Source organism: Eufriesea mexicana, unplaced genomic scaffold (assembly GCF_001483705.2).
Source record: "Eufriesea mexicana isolate 0111107269 unplaced genomic scaffold, ASM148370v2 scaffold4744748180, whole genome shotgun sequence".
NCBI classification, from domain to species: Eukaryota; Metazoa; Arthropoda; class Insecta; order Hymenoptera; family Apidae; genus Eufriesea; species Eufriesea mexicana.
The window spans coordinates 132460-158819 of record NW_016907968.1 but is presented as its reverse complement, the minus strand read 5'-3'; the positions used below and the strand labels follow the sequence as shown (position 1 = coordinate 158819).

General features: G+C 39.0%; 1 protein-coding gene across 2 annotated transcripts in view; it reads left to right on the top strand.

Annotated features, from left to right (window-relative positions):
• Window positions 1-25756, top strand: part of Axn (protein axin) — a 27168-nt gene extending 1412 nt beyond the window's left edge. Inside the window, exons 1-8 of one of the 2 annotated variants that reach the window (XM_017903296.1) lie at window positions 20428-20485; window positions 21762-21917; window positions 22150-22954; window positions 23280-23444; window positions 23923-24602; window positions 24712-25022; window positions 25143-25441; window positions 25529-25756. In XM_017903296.1, the coding sequence (XP_017758785.1) occupies window positions 21851-21917; window positions 22150-22954; window positions 23280-23444; window positions 23923-24602; window positions 24712-25022; window positions 25143-25441; window positions 25529-25655 (2454 nt within the window). In that variant the 5' untranslated portion in view covers window positions 20428-20485; window positions 21762-21850 and the 3' untranslated portion in view covers window positions 25656-25756. Of the gene's footprint in view, window positions 1-20427; window positions 20486-21761; window positions 21918-22149; window positions 22955-23279; window positions 23445-23922; window positions 24603-24711; window positions 25023-25142; window positions 25442-25528 lie in introns of those variants that run through there. The other variant, XM_017903288.1, reaches the window with a different exon arrangement.
• The last annotated feature ends 604 nt before the right edge of the window (window positions 25757-26360 follow it).

Sequence of the window (26360 nt, the reverse complement as noted above, 5' to 3'; positions counted from 1 at the left end):
CTTTCCCTGTCTCCTTCTCACTCTCGCCCTGCTCCTTTTTCATCCTGAAACCTCGCCGCGCGCGAGTCCTCTCGTCTCCGCGGGCTCTCTCGCTACACGATTCCGCTACACGCGCGCTCTCCTCCTTCCCCTTTCTCTGCTCTCTTTATCAAAACAATACATATGCTTACGGTGTGCGAGCGCGCGCTCCTCCTGATAATCGTGAATATCAATCAGCGATTTTATAAATAATTCAGTAAAAACCGATAGAACCGCCGGAGCCGACGTGAGTCCTTCTTCTTCTTCCCCTCCCGCCGCTCCCACTCCCCTCCATCCCCCCGCCCATTATCCTGGCTTCTTTCCGTAATTGACGACAGTTCACAATAAATGCGGCGAATAATTAAGACACCATTACTTCCTGGTTAAGTTACAGTACCATTGGGAAATTGTTTGGAAAGATGCTCGATCTTGGGAGGGGGTGATCGACGACGCAACCGACTTTAATTTTTCTCCTACTTTTTTCACTTTTCTTCTTACCGATTATTACTCCTAATCGATTTTAAATTATAATTCGCTCAAAAACCGTTTAAATCTTGTCAAGGAAATTTTAAGAAAAATTTTAGAATCGATTTAACGAATTAGATATGTGTTCCTTTCCTTTCCTTTTTTTTTTTTTTTTTTTTAATGACTTTCGGAATCGATAATCAATTAGCCCCCATTTTCAGCATACTTCTGCTTCGGTGTTATATCAGCAGAAATTGCACTCGTGAAATAACAGTCGAGATATGCTGTTGCACGGTGAAAACGGTGGTAAATTTCATTGGCTAATGTTCACGAAATATCCGGTAAAGGTTTGTCGAGGAATACGTGATTTAGCTCATCGAATTAATGTATCATGCGATCGTCCGGACGAGAGTGGTACGATCCTGTTCGACAGAAGTGATTCTCTCTCGAAATCGAGCAACTCGCCGGTGAATTTAACCAGTCTACGGATTTTTTACACAATCAGGGGTAATTATCTTAATCACGTTTATCTGTTACATGATACGGATATGCGGCGAGATTAAAATGTTATTTCGCATAAAATTCGCCCGGCTTTGAGCGTCAATGGCTAGGTAATGATCGAGCGTAAGAGCTTAACTCTTGATTACCTGATTAATTACTTCGTTCCAAGTTGAATAACTTCGCAAAACATTAGGTAACGCCGATAATTAAAGACTAAAGCCGAACAGATTGCACGGATAATTATCCGCTAGGCTTGACAAACAGTCACTAATAATTCAATTAAGGCACACCACGGTGCGTCGTAGCCCCAATAAAGGAAATACTCCAAAACGAATGCACCTGCATAGGGTCACTGATGGAAATGATATCCGAGTCTCGATATTTCACGCTATTTAAAGATGAAAATTTCACTGTGGAATTCTCTTTCTTGTCAGACGATTTCTTCATCCTCCGAGACTCTAAAATTATTAACCCTTTGCACTCGAGAGGCTCTCGCCATTTGATAAAATTTCGAAGATCGATACTCGTTAATGTATCAAATTTAAGATAATGTAATGTTAGTTATAAGATTTCTTATTTACTGCTCCAAACAATATCACAAGCTTTAGAGCAGAAAATCTTTGAAATCCTACTCTTCTTCAGCCAAAAAGTCGTCGAGTGCAAAGGGTTAATGCTAAACCAATCTATGCTATACAGGTCTGCGAATAAAGGCTATATTTTTTTACAATTCAGTACGAGTAATAATTAGTGGATAAAGCAGTTAGATAGTAACAAAATAGATTAATTTTTATTTCCATTTTGAACACGAACAGAGAATAAAATTTAAATAATAATCGTACAACTTTATTCGCATGGATTCACTCGATTGATTAATCATGGTAGGTTTAGCGTAGAACCATTTATCCAGAACTTATTATCTCTTCAAACAAGATATCGTAAACCTCCCTTCGCTATTCACTTCTTCCTAGAAATCATACGTACACATATGTAAAATATATGTAGAGTACGGGACAAAATGATTTTATGATTTATAATTTCTCGACATTATTAAAATTAATGCAATACGTAGATTTTACACACGTACCCCTTTCTAACAATACAGAAAAATGTTAATCGCGGTTCATACGTTTCTCTACAAATTTGATCTGTTTACATGAAAACTGGGCGCGACGAAATGATAGCAGATATGAGAAAACAGATCAGCGAGGTTTGTTATTCGAGAACGATAAGATTTCTTACACGATTTCATATGCTGAATCTGACCATAAAAATTACTCGCGAATACAGAAAATAATAAAATAAAAAATATCTTTTGTGCCATAGTTATAAAAGCATACCAAAAATATTCACTTTTTCCCTATTCGTTTCAACAGCGTACCTACAACCAACCCCCTCCTGAGAAATCAAATTTGCTTTGCAATCTTCTCACGAAGTAGTTCCCTTTTTGCCAAAAATAAATCTTGGAACCTTGGAATAAACCGTAGCATAGAATTGTTCCAGCAGCCGACGCGTTAATCCAGCAACTCTTTCAGCCCTTAGCCGAACCAACCACTTACATATCCACCCATCGTTGCAAGCCAGCCGTGGCCTCCGTCGACACCAGAAACGCGAGCAAAGCGACAAAGGCCTCGACAATTAAGGTTGGCAAGGAAATGGAAAAATAATATCCATTTCTTGGTTACCGGTCCGAACCGTTCGATCGTGCGTCGCAATGCGTCTCGTTTGAGATGGTAATGGATGTTAATAACCACCGGTGCAGAGACTCGCACGTGGTGAATGTGCCTAGGGTACACATTTGGGGGTGAGCGTCTGGTTGCGTGCACAACCTTGGCAGAGCGAATGGACGTCAGTGGTAGTTGATAGAAGTGGAGGTGGTGACGAGATGACGGCGAGGGTTCAAGTAGAAAGGGAATAGAGAGTTCAGAAGCGGTCGCCTTTGATGTAGACACGCTCCACAACTCCTTCACGCCAATAAACCTTTACGGCGAACGTTTCTGTAAGCTTTCTTAATATTGTCATCTTTCCCTTGCCTCTTTCACTCGCCCGTTCTTCTGCGTTCCCATTGTTACTCGCCAGGGAACCACGGTTTGCTTCTACGATTCCGATTTTTTTCTCCTTTTCCGCTTTTTCTCCGGCCTCGAACGGCTTCGCCGGTGAAACGTGCCCACCTGGAAATTCGCTCTCTTGGTCTTCGAGAATGGAGATTCGTCGCGAACTCCTTCCCATCTCGTTGATATCTTGGAATCCGTGGAAACAGTTTGAGCTGTTTTTCCAGAGCTGGATTTAGTTAATTCGCTCAGCGATTTCGTGTTTTCGAGTGTCTTTAGTGCAGGAACAAGGTTTTACTGTTAACAACCGGGTTCGCTTTGCTATTCGGATTTTTTTGAAGGTTTGTTGGTGAGACGTGGGCAGCGAACAATTTACCCTTTCAGTTTTCAAGGATGCCATTGTTCCGTGCTGCTTTCTTCTTTTCATTGGTGCATTTAGAGTAAGGAGAACCGTAAGAAGCTAGTCTAGATGGGAATTTAGTTAATTTTTTCACCGAGGTGTTTCACTTTTCATTTTTTCTTTCTCTCTCTCTTTTTTTTCTGTTTAGGGTTTCTGGAATTTCGAGTATCCGCGTGGTACGCGAATAACGTTTTACTGTTAGCCTGTATCTCACTTTGAACGGTATCTTTCTATTAGAATAGCGAATTGCATTCAACCACTTGTAATTCACGGTGCATATGGATCTTTAAATTCTAATGCGACGACGGCTTCGACTCCGATACCTTTGTATGCGCTTATAATCATGTCAGGTATAGTCGTTATGCAGTGCTACTTTACTACTTTACTGCTTCACCAATACCACTACTGGTTCTAGGTCTTTGCGTTCGTCCGTGTTCTCCCCTAGCATTTTATGTTATTCGTAACGATAATTGCTCCAAATTCTTCCGTTTTACCGTGATATTCACTCGAGGGATATTTTTGCATACGTCACACATGTTCGTTCATTAAGGACGTAAGGGATTTTAATTAAACCCCATTATGAAATCGATCGCGCATCATTGCTTTATCAAATTATAATTAAAATTTCCAAAAGTTTGTTTGCGTCATATAGAATAATCCATTAACAGTAGAACTACCGACCTAGTAGCAACGTGTACCTAAATATACTATACATAGATAATAATAATTCAAGTGATATGACAAAAATGAATAGGTATACCTAATCTATCCCAACCAGAATCAACATTAACGCCCTCAAAAACAGCAGAAACGAGTTATTCTGATTTCTCTGGTAGAGCTAGCATCGAAATCTCAATCGATTTTAACTGTTTGACTACGACAGACTTTAAAACACACCAGTCGTACCATATAGTAGGAATCCATTTGCGATGTAAACTGAGAACGGTGAAGTTTTTCGTTAGCTGTGCATTTCTGAGAAATGATTGTATATTTAAATAATAATCAAAACATTGTTTATTTTTTGAATTCTGCATTAAATTGTTACTGTACGTACTTAAAATTTAACAGCAAATAAAACTCTTGAGCGCCTTTAGGCGCCTATAGTATCACAAGCGCAAGATTCCTAAGCGCCTTTAGGCGCCCACATTAGTCAAAGGCTTAAGGACCAAACATGAAAAGTAACGCGATTTTTACATCGTAAATTAAATCGCTTATCTCTTTCAATGATATATTCCTAGCTTAAATAGGACGAGAGACGTGGCGTTTACACAATTTTGGGCCATAACATGTTAAACTGCACAGAAAAGAGAAGCCAGTTGATAGAGTCACGCTAAAAATCGTCACGAGAACAAACAAGATATCAGTTGATAAAAAAATTTATCAAAGACACCCCCGGGAGACTTTACAATACCCATTACTTTACCCGGCACTTAAACCCCCGAGTAGAGCTCACGATAAAAAGTGGGTTAAAAAGTTGAATAAGTCGCATATGATATTCGTGACTCACTGTACATGTGGTTACGTTAATATGTGACTCACTTCCGTGTCACGAAGGTATATCGGTTGAACAGGAAGAACAATCGTACCAGCCGTCGTTTAATACGATTACAATATCCAGCGAAACACAAGGGAATAAATGTTAATGATCATCGTACTACAGCCAATACCGGCGGGGTACGAAAAAGATCGTGTCTTCCTGACCTTTCGTTTATTGCATCTAACAAGCTTCTTTGAACAACGACCCTTTCCTCTTCTGCAATTATCGGCAATAAAGTGAAAGCTTTTACCAGTCACTTTCAGCGCTCGCAAAGGAGTAGTATACAAAAATAAGAGTTAAGAATAACAGAAGATGAAGGAGCCAGGGCGACGAGGAGGATGTTACCGGTGAAAGCTTTGTAAAGTCAAAGAACATCGATTTAAAGATCCTTGGAAGGGGACGCTTTGATATCAAAATGAGAGGACGTAAAGTTCCCCTGTGCTTTAACCACACCGAGCACGTGGTATCAAACGGCACGATCACGAACGGTCCCGCCCACTCTTCCCATCTTCGGTTCACGCTAGGGGATTCCCACAACTGTATGCACCACGACAACAGAGGGTGGCTCATGCGTTGCTCCCTTTTATACAGGGTAGTTCACTTAACCCTATGACCTGAAATAACTCTTTAAATCTTCCAATCGTAATCCTTGGAGAGGAGTCTGCTGCTTCATCTCGAGGAACCATTCATGCGGGTAATCCCCATTCTTTCGTCATATCGCTTTACTATTCTATGGGGTGTTCACGAGTGATCCGTAGCTGTGTAATCGAGTAAGAGAATTCGTACAAAGGACCGTATGGATGGCCGATCATTTTTCCAGTAATTTTAATTCCTTCCCGATATTTCTTTGTAACCCCGATATATATCCTATTCCGCGGAATCATTTAAACGAATCGCAGTGACGTGATTGATTAGAGTAATCGGTAGAAAAGACAGTTTCTATACTTCCTTCGTGACGTTGCTCTTCTGACGCACAGGGTGTCGAATCGATGAACCTAAAGTAATAATTATTAGGAAAATTCGTATAATACAAATGAACGATCGTTTTGAAGTGACTGGAATTCGGAATACCTTAAAGGATTCAGTTAGACAATAATAACTCCAAAGAGAATATACTTTATTAAAATGTAGTTCGGAATGAAAAAGAGAATTCTGAATCGATATCGGTAAACTTCGGTTAATACTGAAATAAAAGTTACCCCCTGATCAAATAGAGGATAATGGCAAAATCAATCGTGGATTTACAGAATACCCTTCGTTATAATAGTCACCCTGTACAGCCTTATACTCTTATTGTTTACTTTGCTTTTTACGAACTAGAGTATATCGAGAATTGTTTTCCAGCTATTCGCGGAATTTCATTAAACGGATAGGTCGGTAATACGAATGGCGGCATATTTTCTGTAAGTTAACTTCGGTAAAACGAGTAGTTTAATGCCTGATACGCGTGCTGACTCGCAACTCGGTGTGCCTTGGAGTATCAAAGTTAAACAGTCTAAAAGGCGAAATAAACGCGAAACGTGTTACGATAAGGGGAAAAAGAAAACGCCCACCAGGAGTGGCGCGCGGAGGGGCGGCAGGGGGAGAAAGAGGAGAGAAGAAAAGATAAGTGAAAGAAGATAAAGGGGCGCCGAAATGGTACCGCGTTTGATCCATCATCTCCTCCGTCTGTGTGCAATAATTGTCTCTATTGTCTGTAGCACTGTTCTCACTGTTTGTAACCTCCCCTCCGCCCTTGTTCTTGTGCTCTCGTTCTTTCACCATCGCCGTGTTTTATCATTCAGTTTCTCGGTGTCGCCGGTTCGTTTATTTCAATTTGTGTGTCAATCTCTCGTGCGACCAAGAGGGTACTATACCTGGCTGAATGTATCATCGGTGATACATCGGTGCATACGGTGCCATCACGGCTCAAGTACTCCAAAACAGAATATATCTACATGCGATTGTATACCGTACCGACGCGAGATATAGCCGGTGAATGAGACAGACCTTTTATATAAGGAAGCGAACGTCTGATTCAGTTATTCGGGGTTTCGTTAGTCTATCGGTAACACGAGTATCGGCTAACGAGCAGACTGGGCCCGAAAAAAAAGGAGGAACGAGAACAATGAAATCACGTAATTGCTCGCTACCTATTTTCGACGAGATATAATTAGGACGTATTTCTTTTACGGAGCTTTCCAGCTAGGTTTCTTATTATACGCCAGCCGGAACGTTTTCGAGTATATCTGCAGATTTAACCCATTAACCGGGGACGACGAGTCAGCTCGTCATCGGAAAATGCCTCCCCGGTGTATTATGGTATACCGAGTTAATTCGTCATCGGTGTTTGAAGATGGCACACGTAGAGTTAAACTCGGTGAATCATTTGTTTTCCTATTGTCGCCATAGTGGCGTGGAGTCTTCTGATGTTTCTTCCCTCGTGATGCTCAATTTCTTCGAAGCAAGATTAACGTTCGTTGTTCGCTTTATTGGAAACATTGGAAACGCGAACGCGATTCGCGTTTGTTAGGAAATTAATTTTATCCATACGATGTACGATCACGCAATGTCTCGTGGGGTACTGCGTGAATCCGCTACTGCTCCATTTTTCCCGTAGTATTCTTCCGATTCACGATGTGCCTACGTTAACGTGATTTTGTCGAATTAAATTATCGTTAAATTGAATTATAAGATCGCACAGTGTCGACATTCCCGATATGTTAACAGATTTCTTCGCGAATGTAGGTCTAGCCTTAAACCGGTCATCTTGACTCATTGGTAATTCCAGTATCCTCTCAGTTAGCTCGGATCATCCATAAAAATAATGGCGAAAGAACGATCAGCCTGATTCCGAAACACACGTTATTATTAATTCCTCGACACAGCTACCCTCGACCACTTACCTTATCCGAAGGAATAATCAGGAAACACCGTAGGTACGTAATCTTTCTCGATTCAATTCTGATCGAACAATCATAACCATACATTTCCCCGACACGCCTGGACGATCAGGCGCATCGATCAAACGTCGAAAATCGATTCGGGGAAATTGAATTACGCGAATACAAGATTGATAGCGCGAAGGAAGGAAAAGGGACGGGGTTCCGCGGAGCGTAGTTACGCGTATAGGGGCGGACGGAGGGCGCGAAGAGAGGGGATGTATGTATGTATTGTCGCGAATGAGACGAAGGGGAAGAGAAGAAAGCGAAAAAGATAAACAGAGTCCTTTAGGCCGTGCATGCGACGGGCAAAGAGCGCAGACAATGAGGGTCAAAGGCGCCACTTCTCTTGCCACGTTTTTAGCTGGGCGATCTTCATTCTTTGAGGACTTTGTTCCACTACCATGGACCCACGGGAAATTCTTTTCCCCGTCCGAAGAGGCCGATCAAACAGTCATGAGTATTACTACCTTCGGGAAGAAAGCCTCCTGGACCCGTGTATCGTCTTTTTATCCTCTTACCGCGATACACCGATGCGCAAACGCTTTGCATAACTGTTCATTCCGATCGACCGGCTCCTCCCCACCCCCCGCTCGCGTGCTCTCCCCACCACGTCGCACACCCTTTGCGAAATAAAACGATTTTTTGCGCACATGGATTCGATTAACCTTCTGCCTTCGTGTGTCGTCCGTAATTACTCCTGGTACAGATGCCGCATGAAGATGGTCAGAAGGGACGTGACGCGTGGAACGACGGAGCAATGTGTTCGATGCTCCAAACACGTTGCTTATTTTATATATTGAATGCCTGATAACGGGTTTCCAGTTTAATTATACGCGGTATGTTTAATTTCCGCGTATACGTGTAATCGTTTTCCCTTTGCCTCTTTTTTCCTTTTTATTTTCTCATATTTTTTGGTACCTTTACAATTTTGTAATTTTAGTAGAATACGTAGTGGTCGGATGTAAACTACCACTAGTACGCCACTGCCTAGTCGACCGGAAGTAAAATTCGAAAGGTTCGATCCGCGCCATGAAACAGGTACAGGGAAAGCGTGGCGCGACTTTTGAAAGAGGTTATTCGCGCAAAGCAACGACCATCGTTGTTCAAAGGGGTTCCGCTTGCGCGCAAATTCCGCGACGATGGAATATACCGTTTTGTAATTAAGAAGGGAAAAAATCGTCTTTCCCGTTCACAGTCGGGAATACAGTGATTGAATAATGCGCGGCTTAGAGGGCGCTCGAACGCGTCTTGTACCTGCGTGCGCGCGCGCGAAATTGTAATATCGGCTTTAAAGATATTCGCGGAGATTTTTCTAAGAAGCGCGTGTACACGTACACGCGGCCCGCACACGCGTGTGCGTGCGTATATTCGACAAGAAAAGGCAATACAAGAAACTATGACCGCGAGGTTGTTGAATGACGACTCGCGCGCTGCTCGCGGCATGCTCGAGCGAATCGAATTGCGCTCTCGGCACGGTTCTATCCCTCGGGCTTGTACAACGATCCCGTTAACGAACGACGCCATTAAGGGCGCATTAACATATAATTTTCCGCGAGAAATTATAGGCGACTCGGCTGAGTTGGCTCGCACGGTGTTTATTATACACATCCAAGAGCAACAGAGTGCCCTGGCTGTGCACTGTCGATCGAAGCACCAGGACTGTGTGGCAAGGTGAGAGAGAAGAGAGATTTTAACTGGCGCGATGTGTTGGTGCATTCATGCGAATCCATATTGAGAGGCCAGAAACATGCATACATGTGTGTGGGATCGCGTGCGGCGGCAAGATCAAACGGAGATTCTCCTTCTCTTATACCCTCTCATCGTAATTCTCCCTCTTCTTCCCCCACCGCGCCGCGCCGTCCGCTCCGGCCTTCTGTCTCGCTCCCACTCCCTCTCTGTTCCTGTCTCTTTATCCCTCTCGCTTGTTCCGCCGCGCCGTCGCTCTGTCCTTCTCGCTCCGCCTTGTGCAAGTGGTACCAATGCGTTACTATATAGTTCCTCACTTTTGCTCGCAAATGGTCTTTTCGTAACCCGTCTCTCTCTCTCTCTCTCTCTCTCTCTCTCTCTTTTTCTCTCTCTTCGGCGGCTCGGTAGACCGTTTCTCGCCGCTTTCCTTCTGTTTCCATTTTTTTCTTCTTCCCTCGCCTCGCCGATTCTTCCTTCTTTTTTCGGTTATCGTCGATAATTTTATTTCCATTAACCGTTCGTTCTTCGGCAAACTGAAATTCGCGATTGTTTCTAATTTAAATAAATTAGGGTACGATGCTTGTACAAAGTTCAATTTTGCGAGAAGATAAGAAAGTCGTGAAAGGCGTTTTATCGATAAAACGTATTTTAATTACGGTTATGGCTTTACCGTTTTGTTTCTTTGAATCGCGGGATGAAAGAGAAGGTAATGGGATAAGTAAGGGAAATAAAATGCCTTGAAAATTATATCGAGGGACGTCTCGTTGCATTGGTCGTGGAATGAAAAAATGATCGTCGTTACGTATTTGATACGTGGAATGTCACGACGAATTTTGAGGTTAAAACGGCTGGATAAGATAAATCAGTGCGTCGGCTTGTAATTTACCTGGAGGGAAGTAGTCGTTTGGCAACGACTTCAATCGAATTTCATTGAACACGAAGTTAAAGAGATCGTCTGGGTTAGACAACGGTTGACGATAAACGATTTCGTGCTTTTCCCTTATATGTTCAACTAAACGATCGATTTATTTAATTCGCCAACGTATAATTACGAATCATGAATTATATATGTAATTTATATACCGCGTTTTATACGTATTTTTATTTCAAATAATCCTTGTTTAATTAAAAAAAAATCTCGATTAATCTTTAACTAATTATTAGCTCGTTTTAAATCGTATTTATGATCAAAATATAAATACGAACATGGCGTCGTATCGATGGTAGTAAAGCTCGACAACGATAGATGGCGCCCAATTACCAATTTATATTTTTAACGCGATAAACTTAATTTTTCAAATGAAACTAATTATTTCGGTACCTTTTATACATAACGAACTCACGATAGCTGAAATTGTTCATATCTTTATTTCACTGTCACTCGCGTCGATATTTTACAGTTTACTCCATTTTATTTAACAAAATTATACAGCGTAAAATAACGCTCGAATGGTGTCATATTATTATACAAACTGCTGGAAGCATTTCCGGTAATAATAAAAGTAAAAAGAAGCCTTAACAAACAAACTAATAACGAAATATTTAAAAGAGTTCCCGCTCTGTAACAACGTTGTAAACACGCCATAAAATTTCGAGTAATATAATTATCGATATTACACCGGTAATAGTAGTTCAACAACAACACGAACTCCGCCAATCTCCCTACAGAACTTTATTTCGCTGGAACCTTTTTCACGGTAGAAGCCTAACAATTTAGAAATACTTTGGCCTCATCATTAAAGCTAACCACTTGTTCAAATTTATGAAAATTCTCGCGTTTCCGTGCGAGTTTTAAAGTATGGATAGGTATATATAACTCAGAATTTGCCCTTATACCTGGACCCTACCACTTTTTTGTCCTACGTCCACCATGGCCGGGCCGGGGAGGAAGACAAGGGGAAGGGAGACTTTGTAAGAGAAAGAGAAAGAGGGAGAGAGGCAGTTGTGGCCGTAAGGGAGGTGTGGCAGAGCAAGAAGAAAAGAAGACGAAGAAGGACGGTGTAAGAGCGAGGAGGAAGGCCAAGGGAGAGAGATAATGCTCGCTCTCCCTTGGCTCTACGGTCACTGTGTAGTTTCAGTCTTACTGTGTACGTTGTATGGGGCACAGGTCTTCCTCGGCATCCTTTGTCGTATTCACATTCAACCGAGCCGTTCCTTCAGCCCCTGTTTTTGTGCTCGTTTCGCTGATTCGGTACGAACGAAAAGATTTCACGGAATAAAGTTTCGAGTCGGCGATCGGAGCGTACGCGTTTCGTCCGATCGTTGGAATTTTTCATCGATCCATAATCTAACTGTGCGATTAACCGTTTCTTTCATCGACGTTTTCCGTAACGCTGCCGAAACGTGGAATTTTAACCGTGCTTCACGCTTTGCTAACGAGAATCGAATCCAAACGTGATCTATTATGTGCATTATAAAAGCCTCGTGTTTCTAATCACCTCGGATTACCACCATGGAAGGAGCACGCGTATGTGCGAAAAATTGAGGCGGAGATATATTTATTTAGCGACACGTACACGTAGAACAAAACGTAAAGCAGTTAGCAATTTTAACGATGTCAACACAGACACGGTTTACGAACCTGTTCCAAAACATAAACTCGATATTTCGCGAGAGCCATGCGCGGCACATTTTATGGCTTTCGTACAGATGAAAATGTTTTGGAAACAAACACGATTCCTATGAACGCTTCATCCACCGAAAGCTTTGCGATTTTTCGCCAACTAAATACAACCGAGCGTAACTCTAATCGAAATTTCATTATCGATACCCTGGCGTTTGACTTGCCGCTTCAGGTTATGCGATAGGACTGGAACAACTTTCATGAAAATAAAGAATATTCGAATTAATTCGTGCCTCTTGCAAGGGAATGGCAAACTATTTTCACCTACCGTTTCACTCACCCGGTGAAATGTGCAACCATAAACAAAACGAAGATAAGTGCGGAAACACGTCGAGGCGAACTATCGAAAACACGAGTGCTTCGAGAGTCGGATGTTTTTATTCGGATGATTCTGTTCTTAAGACTTCCTGTGCACGGTGTAATCACTTGAAAACTATAGTTCCTGTTCGATTGCTGCAATCATCTCGCGTGTGAACCGCAATTGCCACTTTTTCCTCGCCGTTCTACCAGATGTCGTTTGCGTCAAAAGAGGAACTTTCGAATCCGAAATTGTGCGTGACAAATAGCGTGATTTCTGCACGAACAGTGTATCAAGCTATCGGATTTAACCTATAATTATGCACAATTTGGTTTTACGCGAATGTTTACATACAGCGCGTGAACTTTTGAAGTGACACAAACAAGTGGTTGCCTGGGAGGCATGTAAAATGTATAAGATAGAAAGTGAATACGAAGAGGATCCAATGAAAAAAATAAATCAATGCATCGCTACGAAAACAAGGTATCGCTTTAAAGCAATATTTACGAAGTTAATAATAACGCGTACTCCATTTGTACATTGTTGCACCGCTGTTTACATATTCAGGTATCGTTACTATACCAAGGAAAACACCGCGAAAAATAGCTAAATACGAAGTACAAATTTCTCTAATTCTTTTTCTAACCTCCAAAATTAAATTTGCTCCAAAATTTGTACTCTTATTCTCCAACCTTTCGACTAGAAATCCCGGATTATCTTCTTCGTAATTACGTATTGCAGCTAAATATTTGCTTCACCTGTGTTTATATGGTAGTTATTTACCGAACGTCTATAGCAATGTTTCCGCCAGTTTGCTCCAAAACGAAAACGTTCCTTCAAATAATTTACAACTTCGAATATCAATTCGTACATCATACGCAGCTCACGAAGAAATTAAAAGTACATCGGTGACGGAACGTTTCACGAAGATGTTTTCCTCTATCTTGGAGCGAAGTTTAAAAATTTGCCGGCACGAAATAATCCGTCTGGTAGGAATAATCTAAAGCATATACTTAATTGCGAAGAGAGGGAGAGGGGACACGAATGAAGGTCAATCGGAATTGAGAAGAGAAAGGCGGGGCGACGAGGAATCTTGACACGTCAGTGAACATTCTCCTAAGTCGATGGTCGAGGGTCGGCGGTCGACGGTCGCGGCGGTCGTGACGGTCGACGACCGACGGTCGGTGTAGCTGCCGGCCGAGCGGTCCCTTAGAAGTTTCTTTGAAAGATTCGCAGCTCGCGAGGCATAATACCACTACATAAAGTCATCTGGCGATAACGGTGACACGCCTTTGACCGTTTCCGCTCGGTCTTTCACCAACAAATCCTTGTCGGTACTTCAAAAGATTTTAGAAGCCGTGTTTATGGCCTGATCGGGATCATTTCCGTTTCGACCTGATAACGTTGCTTTTATTATTTAATTGATAATCTATAATCACACCGATGGTCACTCGATACCCAGATACAGTTTCTAGCACATCGAAAAGAATGCGTGCACGCTGGGTAGTATCATGACACGCTGTACGGTCTGCTCTCGGAACGCTGCGTGATTTAAGGTTGGGTTACACGCACGGCTTTTTTCTAACCCTAGCTTTAAAGGGAGCAAACGCGCCTCGAGACGAGATGGAGACTGATCAATGCTCCTTTTCGTGTCATTGTCAAGAATCACTCCGATACCGTTGATAAGGAGACCTCGCTCCTTTACTGGATGTTGATTACTGAGCAACCCTGACGTACCGATCCTATTGACGTTTGATTTCCACGTGTCGGCCACGAACGCAGTAGATCGATAGATGGGATAACTCGGAAACGGAGTCGCCTTTATTAAACGTAGTTTTATTTCGTCTGAAGCGATTTTTATTTAATCCCGTTTGGTCGTTTCGCGATTATTTCGGTCATTTAGAAAGGGAAAGTGGTTTCGTTTAAAAAAGGAAAATGCCCTCCATCAAAAAACTTGCAAATGAGCACGAACCGCGGGAATTCCTTTGCACGTTCCCTTTGAACGTAATTGATTCTTAATCTTGTTCGAGACATATACACGAATTCCGAAATGCCGTGGCACTTCTAACGAAAGTTTTATTTAGTCGTAATGACGACCTTCCAAATTAATTTCTGGTTTCCCTTAGCTCGCGGGGCAAAAAGTTAACGAATCAACGCGAGGGTCTAGAGTGGTAACGTGGGCACTCCGCTCGACATACTCTACCCCACTTGTTATCTATAACAAAAATTCTGCTAATGATTTCAGCAAACAAAAACTAACAAGATACGTTCGTTCCATTGTTTCTTTGACGTTATGTGCGTCATAATCCTTCATCGCCGGGAAGTTTACAAAATTCTCGCGATTCGATTACTCGAACATTCGACATGCATTTCACGATGCTTTCGCTATTTATGCTATTCGAGGTAAGAGCAAACGAGCTTCGGTTACCGATAAGACACGAGTGAGGAGTACGTAGCGATGATAACGAGATTCTCAAAACGAAAAGGCGATCCGCTTGATTTTCGCGACAGATTAACAAAGAAAAAGCCCACCGTTAAAAGGGTAGCTCGAAGAGTGAACAAGAGCAGTTTAATATTAGAGTCGAGGGCGACGTGTAGTAGAAACGAAAGAATATTGTATCGAACGAAGTAAAGTACGATCGGCCATCGAGTAATAGACTTATTTAACCCAGCCATCCCCACTTCTTCTCTTACATCGATAAATTGACTTTTATATTAACCATACCAAAATTATCTATCTTGTATTTCACTTTTACGTCTATGCACATTTTTTCTATGGTCAGATGCACGTTTCTCTCTCTCTCGTATCCGAGTTTATCTAAAATTCGTCTTTCAGAGTAAAAAGGGAAGCGAAACGTAATTGCACGTAATTGGTGCATCGAGTGCGTTCTCTCACGAGAGGAAACCTTTCCCGATACGTTCTCGATCCACTCTGCTTCTCTTGGCTTAACTTCCCAAGAGTTTTCCTAAAATTTTCCCCAGAAGGAGGGAGAAAGAACAGAAATCTCTTCACGGTCGCGCTAACGAAAGTTTCGTAACTACTGCGTGGAAAGAACGAAGGTCGGCGGGAGGAAGGGCGAACGAAAATGTGGAGAAAGATAAAAAATTCGAATTATACTCTGTAAAGCCATGTGGAAATTTAAATGGTGGTCGTAAGAAAAGCATAGAGTCGTCTGAGACAGAGTTCCTCGGTTGGGCGCGTAAAAGAGATTTTACCCGAGGTCGAAGCACAGCTAGACCTGAAGGTGGAAGAAGGAAGAAGAAGGTGACGCATGAGGAGGATGACTGGGTGGGTTGGTAGAAAACTTACAGGTACCGGGAGGGAAGAGAGAGAGAGCCTGAAAGGGTTAGCTGAATGGGCGCCGTGTGTGCTTTTCTCGTTTGAGGAGCTTCGGATTGCCCAGTGCCGTACCGAGATTTCTTTGCACTTCTGGTTTCCGACGAATCATTTCAATTTGCCGGTATCTTATTAAACCGTGCTAATATCATTGAAAAAAGCCCGCGAGCAAACGTGGCGAAATTCGTTGACGGAATGATCGGATGCGTGAAATGCTTGTTCTCTATGGACGTTACCGACGTTACCGACGGAGCTGGGAAAGTTTCGCGGGAGACGCGCTACGAGCCAGGCATAGAGAAAATGCAACGAATTTCGGTGTACGAACGTTGCAGCGAAATCAAAGGTGACGAGACGCGAGACGAGAAAAAGTAAGGGCCGGGAAGGAAAACGAAAGAAAGAAACAAGAGGAGAGGAACGAGAAATGTCGCTCATCGTCTCTTCTCCCCCTCGTTCTTCTTTCCTGCTGTACCGTGTTTTTCGGACAATTCCAAGTAGCGAGCCGCGATTGCCGACACAGCAATCTAAGACGTGAAAAAGAGAAGAGGGCAGGAGAGGCGGATAAAAAGAAAGAGACGAGGAAGAAACGGTGGAGAAGCAGAAAGAAACCGAGAGTGAGTAAGTAAGTAAAGTAAGAGGGTAAAATAAAAGAGGAATCGGAGAGTCCTTTGGACGCGTATAGGGGGAAGGGTCAAATAAGGTGGACCGCTGTCGGAGTCGAAGCGGGAGGCCGCTCAAAGTGGACAGAAAGAACGAAAGAGAGACAAAAGAGAAAAGAAAACGGAAGAGCGAACGAGCAAACGTGCGCCGAAGAAGGATGAAGAGGTTAGAAAGAAAGAGGCACGAACGGGACGGCACAGGTAAAGGCAGAAGGAAGACGAGGAAGGCGATGAAGGAGAGAAAAAGGCAAAAAGGGAGACGGAAGACACAGACCTCGCCGGCTGGTGGCTGGCGGCTGGCGGCACCGCTTGATGTACGTCGGGTCCGTAATTACAGGTTTTCGGAACGCCTCGCTCGGCGAACCACGCTCTTTGAGAGCTAGGGCCCTTCCCTCGCCTCGTCATCTAACCGGTGACTTCGAAATACTTGTCATTTCTTCCATCTCTTTTTCTCCGCGACAGAAAAATATTACCGACTTTGGAAAATGTTAATACGTTCGGGGGAATCCTCGTTATCGACGCTATTTTTCTCCTTTTCGCGTTTCATTCGTCCTGGTGATTGATGTTTCGTAATTATGGAACACGAACTTACAACGCGTTATATCGTATCGATATGTGAAATTACATGGCTTTTGACACGATTTTGAAGTATCGAATTTATATGTAAAGGCGGTTAGGTACCGTGCTTGATTAATTTGCCTTTAGCAAAGGTAGGATAGTTTGGAACACCCGTTATGTGGAAGTTGGATAAAAGTTTGAAGCGTATACACGCCACGGTAAACTGCGTAAAAGACTGTGCAATACGATGTATTCGGATTCGATATGCGCGTGTTTAATTTTGATCACCGATAGCTTGAAAAATTGATAATTAATAGTAATATGGAAACCTGCTGAATTTTATTTATCATTGTATAATTATATTTTACAAATTGAATACTGACATAATATTCGACTATCATTCGCAATTGCGATTTATTTTAATTGCAATACGATATCTCTTAAAAATATTAATAACGGTATAGTTATGTTTTTAATGGAAAATAACGTGTAGGTATGTCGTTTTGCAATAATACGTAATTATCGTGATAATTAAATATTTTCGTTTAATAGGAGGATACATTTTGGAATTTATATTAAACGCGTGCAAAAAAGAAAAAATACGAAATATTTATATGGAATGGAATCATTGAAATACCGTTGCAAAAATCACGCCATTGTGAATTTTAATATTTCAGCATTCTTTAGAAAACCGAGAAATGTTTTCGGATGAATAACATCCAATACGAGTGGAAAACAGGATTTAAATTCCATACGGTTGATACATTTTTGTACGCTCGAGAAAATTTCAATATCTTCGAATACATCCTTCTATAGATCCGCAACGTTTTGCTCGTCGATATCAAACCGTTTGGTATGCGGGGTAACACCGATCCTAGCATTTACCGACCAAGCGAAAAGAGCATATAGCGTGTCACTCGGAGATGAATCTTGTTCCTATCGTGTCCAGATGGCTTTTCTACATTCTCCGGGCTGGCTTTCACCTAGGGGGAATTCGATTCAATTATACATATACAATAATGTTGCAAATCTTAACCTTAATACTTATAAACATAAATCAAATTTATGTAAGAAATTTATTCTGCACAATCATAGAATTAAATAAAAAAAAATAAACAGTCTTTGTAGAAAATTTTTACTTAAAATCTATATTCGAAGATATAAGCATAAACTACAAAATATTTTGTAATTATGCGTAAGTACATTCGATATTTCATTATCATATTCCATGATTGAAATAATAAAATATAATTAAACAATTGATTAATTAATATGATTTTAATCAGAAAAAAGAATGAAAGAGACGAGAAGTGAATACTTCATATATCTCAAGTGGTAAAATCTTCATATCTATTCAAATATTGAAACAATAGTCTCGATACTCGAAAGGTATCGAGAGGTCGAAGGGAGAAGATTTAACTTTTATTCGAAATTGAAATTCAGTGAACCTTTTCACCGCACCTAAGAATATTCGACGTTACAGGCAACAGCCCTAATAGTTCTTCATGCACGCGACGCATTTCTTTCGACATATAATTATATCTCACGGTACTGCGCTTCGAATAATTATAACGACGGACATCATTAAGCAAGTAGAAAATGAAGAAGATATTAAAGAAAAGTATATAAGGCATAGGCTGAAATGATTATTCTCACACTTTGGTCATTATTAAAATTGAAGATTTTAATGAAGTATCCTACATTGAATGGTGAATCACCCTTGAATTTATGTTTCAAATATTCGTATAATGATTAACGAAGTGCTTCTCTTTAAAGATCGAATAGTTCCAAGTTCATCTTGTAGAATTTGTCACATTGGCACTGAATTTTTTTTATTCTTTAAATTACACAAGTATAGCTTTAGTAAAAATATTAATTTTTCAAGAATTTTTACGATATTTCTTTTAACTTTCCTTTTCTTTTTAACAATATAATTAACTGTTATTTTATACCATTTGCTTCATTATATTCCTCCTATAATCACCCTAAAGTAAAACATATATAGTAACGTCATTAATTGGCAGAAATACAACGCCAAGTATCAGAAACTAAAAATTACTAGTTTCGTATAAATCCGTAGTTTGTAACTAATTATGTACATAAGTGTTAGCCCTAAATCGATGTTCTTTTAAAAATACTTATATAGATATTTTATAAAAACTAAAAAAAATATTTTTAACTAAAAATTAGCCGACAAATAGTTTTATTGATATTTAGTTTAAATAATGATTATTTAATTACTGTTGTTAGTTATTAATAATATTTTGAAAGCAAACATAAATTGTCTTTTTTGTGGTGTATAAAATTTAATATGTATGCATATATAAATATGCATATTTCATATTTTAAATATCAAAACAAAATTTCCTATGAAAAATTTATACCACATGAATTATGGTAAATCGTATATTAGTGCCATCTATCTAGTTTAAAAAGAACAAAGATTGTAAATAAAATCGTAACGGTTTTTTTTTCAGTTAAGTTCCGTCCGTGGTTACAGGTGGTTGTAATACCGTACTTTCGTTTTTATGTTACTTATTTTTATAGTGTTTTTTTAATTCATTGTTTTAAACAGTAATTGTATTTATTTTATATCAGTGCTTTCTATAACAAATTTTTTAATCTTTTAATTATTTTAAATGAATTAAAAAATATTTGGATTCTTTTTTGGTCACGCTTTATCATTTTCTATATATGAAAATCAATAATATTTGTATTTTATAATATAATTTTTGTAGTCTTTTACAATTAAAAGACTAATTATTTTTTAATTGAGCAAGTTAAAATAATCAGGTAATTAAAGTTGTTTATAGTAGAACAGTAATAAGAATAATATCCATTACATACACATTTACTTACCTTTTGTGTTTTTAATTTTTATGAGGCAAACATAATGAAAATTTAAACTTGAAAATAGAGATTTTATAACTCAGTAGGGGATGTAACATAATTTAGGAAGTTATTGTCAGATTGATGTGTTATTTCTTATATCTAATAATTAATAAAACTCTTTCACTAAAAAGGATAATCCAAATAGTAAAAATGTATAAATTTATGTGCAGTTAAAAGAATATACATTTTTTATAGCAAAAAATAATAGCTTTTTAATACCGGTACTACTTTTTCATTAGAAGTACTTATACTTTTATTTAGAATAGGAATATCAGAACTGTACAGTTCCCAATCTGACAAGATCAGATATTGTATCCCTACTCCACCCTTCCTGACTGTGGCGTCAGTCCTGGTCAGGACGCAGCCTTAGCTCAGTTTGCCTAGAGACGCGTCAACAGTGGTATCGTATGTTCATTCTGTTCTGTAACAAAAGAAGTTAGAAGGCACTTGTGGTCGAGATCAATATAATTATAAAGATCATAATAGATTTTATAAGGCTATAGAGATTCCAAGGTCACTCCTAAACAAGCGCTAGCAAAATGGTATGTACACTTCTTTTCATCCCTTAACACAGGTAAATGTGCACTGAAGTGAGATGATTCATTATGACAGCTTTTCATTTCATATTTTCCCTCTTGCCCAAGTAGAGATCAAGTTTCTATGGTCCCTTAGAGCTTTTATATAGTATAAATTTATCTGTATGTTTTATGTGCATTTCTATATTACGTATTTCATTGTTCATTATTAAATATGTAATATATCTTTACTTGTGTTTAATGTAGATATTTAATAGTAGAAACATTTATTGATATTTTATTATTTTAAGTGCTAAAAAAAGAAAAATTGTGTGTGATTTAAATTTGAATTCAAAAGTTCAGAATTATTAAATTGGAATTTTAAATTGAGTTGAATAATTTATATTCAAAGTAAATAATTTTCAATAAATTTCAGTGTACTTAACATTAACAATCTTATATCTAATAACATTATCAAATTTTGGATATATATTTAACATTATTAATGAAGTTAAATCATTAGTTACTAACATTATAGTTTGTCCTGCATATGAACACAGATATAGTACAGATGTGGTTGTAATGGGAGCCTTATGAAATCATATTTCTATAGCTCATCATAACAAAAGATTGAACCTTAGGAGTATAATAGCCTCTTCTTTGTATAGGATACCTTACTCTATAAAGCTATTAATATCTATCCATGCTGTCAAAATAAAATTCTGCTCTACCATGAGTTTTATTTTGGAAACTGAGCAGGATTTGGGGTTGACTGTAGAGTTCAATGGATTGCGTTATAATTTTTGTCGATCAATACCACACAAATGCTCTGCGCGGACCAATAGGGATATATAGAGAGGCATCTTTCAATGCGCAGACTGCCAGGAGCTACCCTACGGTTCTTCTGTCAGGCTCCGCCCTTAGAGTTCTTCGGGATAGGAAAACCATCCTTAGGTGCTTAATTGGTACATGACTCACCACAGGGCTCGATCGATCCAACATCCCTAGCTCTGGGCTTTTGTTAGAATATTCTGAATTCAAAATATGCTTTCCCTATTGTATATTATTCTACACCCAAATGCATATTATTTAATACATATATTAAACTTAAAATATGAGAAATTATATAAGTTAGATTGAATCAAGAGACTCACAAATAGTATCTTTTTTATTTTATTGAGGACAGTGATATAAATATATTTAAAAATATAGTTTCACTAAACATGTTTAAGAATAAAGATATGTAGCTAAATTTATAACAGTTTACTGACAAAATGATAAAAAATGCTTATTTTTATCTCAGGTTTGGATTAACCATGTCTACTAAGAGGCGTCGTGGGCCTAAATTAAATATAGAGCGTAAAATAATACGTGAAGGCCATAATAGATAGGATGAGTGGATCTCGACAGAACGAAGCACGTTGCTTCAATGAAAACTCTCCACGGCCACCAGTGCCTGGTAAGATGTTATGTATATTATTACAAAAATATTTATGAATTATTAGACTTACATTTCACTACTATATTATCAAAATTAATAGTAATTATTAAAGTATAATAAAATTCCTTTAAATTACTCAGATGTCTTTAGCATTATAAATATTTTATGACATTTTATAGGTTATTCATTTCTTATAATATCTAATAGGAAATGAATATAAAAGTAAATTGTTACAAATATTTCATTATAGGAGAGGAAACAGGAAACTACGTCAGCAGGTTCCGTCCACAGAGTCCAACTCTGACCCCTAGGCGTTCTTCTCTTGCAACACCAACAGCTTCAGGTTGCGATGCTTCGGCACCTTTGGGATTTGAACCGGAAGGTTGCTGTAGTACGACAACTATGGAAAGTGATTCGCCACCTGCTTGCTTGCGGTGGGCCAGGAACCTGCATTCCTTGCTGCAGGATCCAGTGGGCTTGGAATTGTTCAGAAAATACCTGGATCAAGAAGGCAGACCTCATGCAAATCCTCTTAACTTTTGGTTCGCCTGTGAGGGTCTCAAGGAACAAGATGATCCTGAGAGGATACATCAATTGGTTAAACTTATCTACAGAAAGTTCTTCCTCAAGTCGCAGTTAGCTATACCAGAAGATGTACGAAAGGAGGCTAATCGTCGAGTTAAAGAAGGACGGGCGGACGAAAAAGTGTTTGATGCTGTACAGTTGGAAGTTGAACGTCTCATTAATGAGACTACATATCCAAACTTTCTTCGATCCGATATGTATCTTCAATACGTTCAGTCCTGCCAAAAGCCGGATTCTGGTGGATGTCCTAGTTCGGGATCCAGTCGAGAGATGTCTGTTTCTTGTGGGCCAAGCTTATTGCCCACTGTCCATGAAGACAGTGAATTTGTTAGTTCCGTACATAGCTCACATTCAGCTAGTGAAACGCCTGGGGAATTGAGGAGTGAGCTGAGATTGACCAAAGATATGCTTATGGCTACTCAACAAACTAGGGCGATGGATCTTCGGCCGAAGCCAGAAGCGTATGCTGGGTAATATATATTTTTAAATATAACTCTAATTGTTATTTAGAAGATTTATTATTTAGTATGCTTAAAGTTAGATTTGCATTAAACGCTTCATTTAGCTGGTTTTTTCTTAAGCTTGTTGTGTGGATTTTCTGCAATGTTTTGTAGTGTATAATATTTTATATACATACACAGTGTTCCCAAAATTTAAAAAAAAAAAATAACTAAAAATATCACATTATAAATAACTATATTATGTTTTAAAGTTTGTGATATTTTTGCCAAAACGTTTTCCAATCTTTTCTTTGTTTTCTTCATTTTGGTTTGATGTATTGCGTGGCGCTCATAGCATTTACTTGCAACATGGAACTAGTCCATATCATATGCTCGCACCCAGACTGCACGCACAATATTCCTCATACAACCCAGTATCCAGACAGGATTCAGAACTTCAAAGTTTGAGCAGTGATGCACGAACTGAATCAGACAATATGTCTCTCACCGATTCATCAGTGTAAGTTTTTCTTATTTTATTTAATATGTAAAGCTAATTGTTATTAGTATAAAAATCATAGTTTCTTATGGAAATAAAGTTTCCAGATATTTATAAAATTTCAAGAATTAGTGCTTAGTCTTATTTGTGTTGATCACTCTGTATCATGTAAATTTATGTATATAAATCCACATACATAGCTACCATATAGAATTTTATTCATTCCCATAGTTTTGTTTCAAAATCAAAACAATAATACAATGCTTTGGTATTAAAGTATTATAGTATTACTTAGAACACCTTTTATATTATAGGAGTACTTTTAATGCAGTGAATTAATAAAAATAACAACATTGCTTGAATGTGAATATGCCATAATAATTGTTTCCTTTATTCCCTAGAATGAAAATAATTGTAAAAATATATTTATATTTCATCATTTGAATAATGTATGAAATCTAATACATCTTGTTATTTCTTTTACACTTTTCATTTGCAGTGATGGAGCGTCAATGAATAAACAACGAAGTAAAAAACAGTATATAAGACAATGTAGAGCTATTAAAGATTCAGCTAGTTTAAATCGTGATCCGCTGGCGCATCATACTATCATCCCTCGTACACAGCGAGTACCGCGTGATTTAATGCATCCTCTAAAACCGGAAGAATTTGCTCAAGTGCTTATTGAGAAGTTGGAGAACGTTAAACGCGAACGAGAATCTCAGGAAAAGCTTGATAGGCATTTGCAAGAAAGTGATGGAATTAATAAGGATGCATCATTGGAGATGTCAAGTGGAGCACCAAAAGCGCTAGCTGATGCATTGAGAGAAAAGTTAATGATAGAAGAGGATAACGATCAAGCGATTTTGGACCAACACGTGTCACGGGTTTGGTCGGATCTAACGCCTTCTCGATCTCCTGGACTCTCATCCCCAAGACTGCACTCGCCTGAAAGAAGACGTTCTACGCACAATTATCCACGGCCGTACAAACAGAGGAAAGAAAAGGACGTGTTCTCTACATTTTCAGCAGATAGCGGTAATATTCACGATTTTCAAGAAGGCAGCGATCTTGTCGGAGCTGACTCCATGAGTTCACTAGGATCTCACTTGCCTAAATCTAAATCCGTGCCATCTGATTACGCCGATTCCCTCCATAAACAAGACCTGTATCTTCAAGGTATATTTTACAGCAAACATGAAAATATTGTTAATAATATATTGAATCTAAAATAAAATATAAAAATTTTATTAATAATGTATTGAAATTATACATTTACATTTCATAGGTCATGATCAAAGATTCCGAAGGTCAGACATGACTAGAAGATCAGCCACAAAGAAGTCTATGACGGAATTAACTGACAGTGGCGTTAGTGTTGTAAGTGACGCGCCACCGTCGACAATTAGCAAAGATATTCGACTTTTATCGTGGCTGAAAGAAACTGACAAGAAAGCAGATATCAAACATAGCCACCATGGAAAAAAGTATGGTTCTCGCAGTGGCTCTTTGGAAAGGACAAACAGGGAAACTTGGGGCGTTCCTGCTCAACCTTTTGTTGCAGATCCTGGAATGCCACCTTTACCACAACCTCATACAGTAAATATTTTTATTTAATATTATATTATTTACTTTTAATAGTTGTATAAATTGATAACAATGATATAAATTAATCGTATCCAACAAAGTAAGACTAACAGTACATTGTTTTCTACACAGGCAACCCAATTAGAAGAAGCAAGAAGAAGATTAATAGAGGAAGATAGGGCACGTTCGAGTTGTAAACAACGTCATTCTAATATTTCTAAACAGTCGTCTTACGAGCCTACAATGCAAAGTCAATCTTATGTCCAATCAAACCAGTCAACGTTAAAGAAGACGAAGCAAGATATTGGAGATTTTACCACCGTTGTGTTCAGTTTCTGTGACGAACAGTTTCCTTATAGGACTAAAATTCCTGGTCATAATGTCACTTTAAAGCAATTTAAAGAATATCTTCCTAAGAAAGGCAGCTATCGGTAAGCATACAAATAAATGTTTTCATAAAACTTGTAATATTTCATATCTTTGAACATTATACACCTATCTGTATATCTTTTTTCTAGATATTTCTTTAAAACCGAGTGCGAGGACTTGGATACAAAGGTTATTCAAGAAGAAATAACCGACGATTCTGAAGTTCTACCGTTATGGGAGGGTAAAGTTATGGCGCAAGTCAAGGCGCTCGAGTGATAGACTGAAACAAGGATTATTCTGAATAAAAGAACGTGCTAACTTCGAACAAGTGCCGCAACTAATTTTATTTAAGAGGACCAGCATTCTATAAGAAGAAAACCACAATAAGGCGATATTCGGTGTTAGTTTATTGGAGTTGCTGAAGCGGTTTCTTCCGCTTAAGTTAACCGAGCAAGTGCTTTTAATCGATAAAACAAAAAACCTGTTAAATGAGCAAAACCGTTATATGTTTATTAAGTAAAAGAAAAAAAAAAGAAAAAGAAAATCGTGTTTAGATAAATATAGATTTTATTGAACATTTATCCTTAACCCTTTCGCTCCTAACGCCGACTATAGCCGGCATCCACAATGTGAGGCGCAGAAACGAACGCTGGCTATAGTCGGCATCCACGATGTGAGTCACAAAAATGGACGTCAGCTATAGCCGGCATCCACGATGTGAATCGCAGAAACGGACAGCGGCGCACAGTGGTTCGGATCGCCAAAAACACGAACTAAAGTCAATTTTTTGATGTTGAAAATCCATAGATAAAGTGGATTCCACCATAATTACCAATTATTAATTAAATTATTATTGTTATTTATTATATTGTTATATATATGTATATTCATTTATATAATTATATTATTGACGCCTAACATGTCAAGACGGCGTTGTTCAGGCGTAAGAAGTAAACCCGAAGACCGAAGCCTGTCCACGCG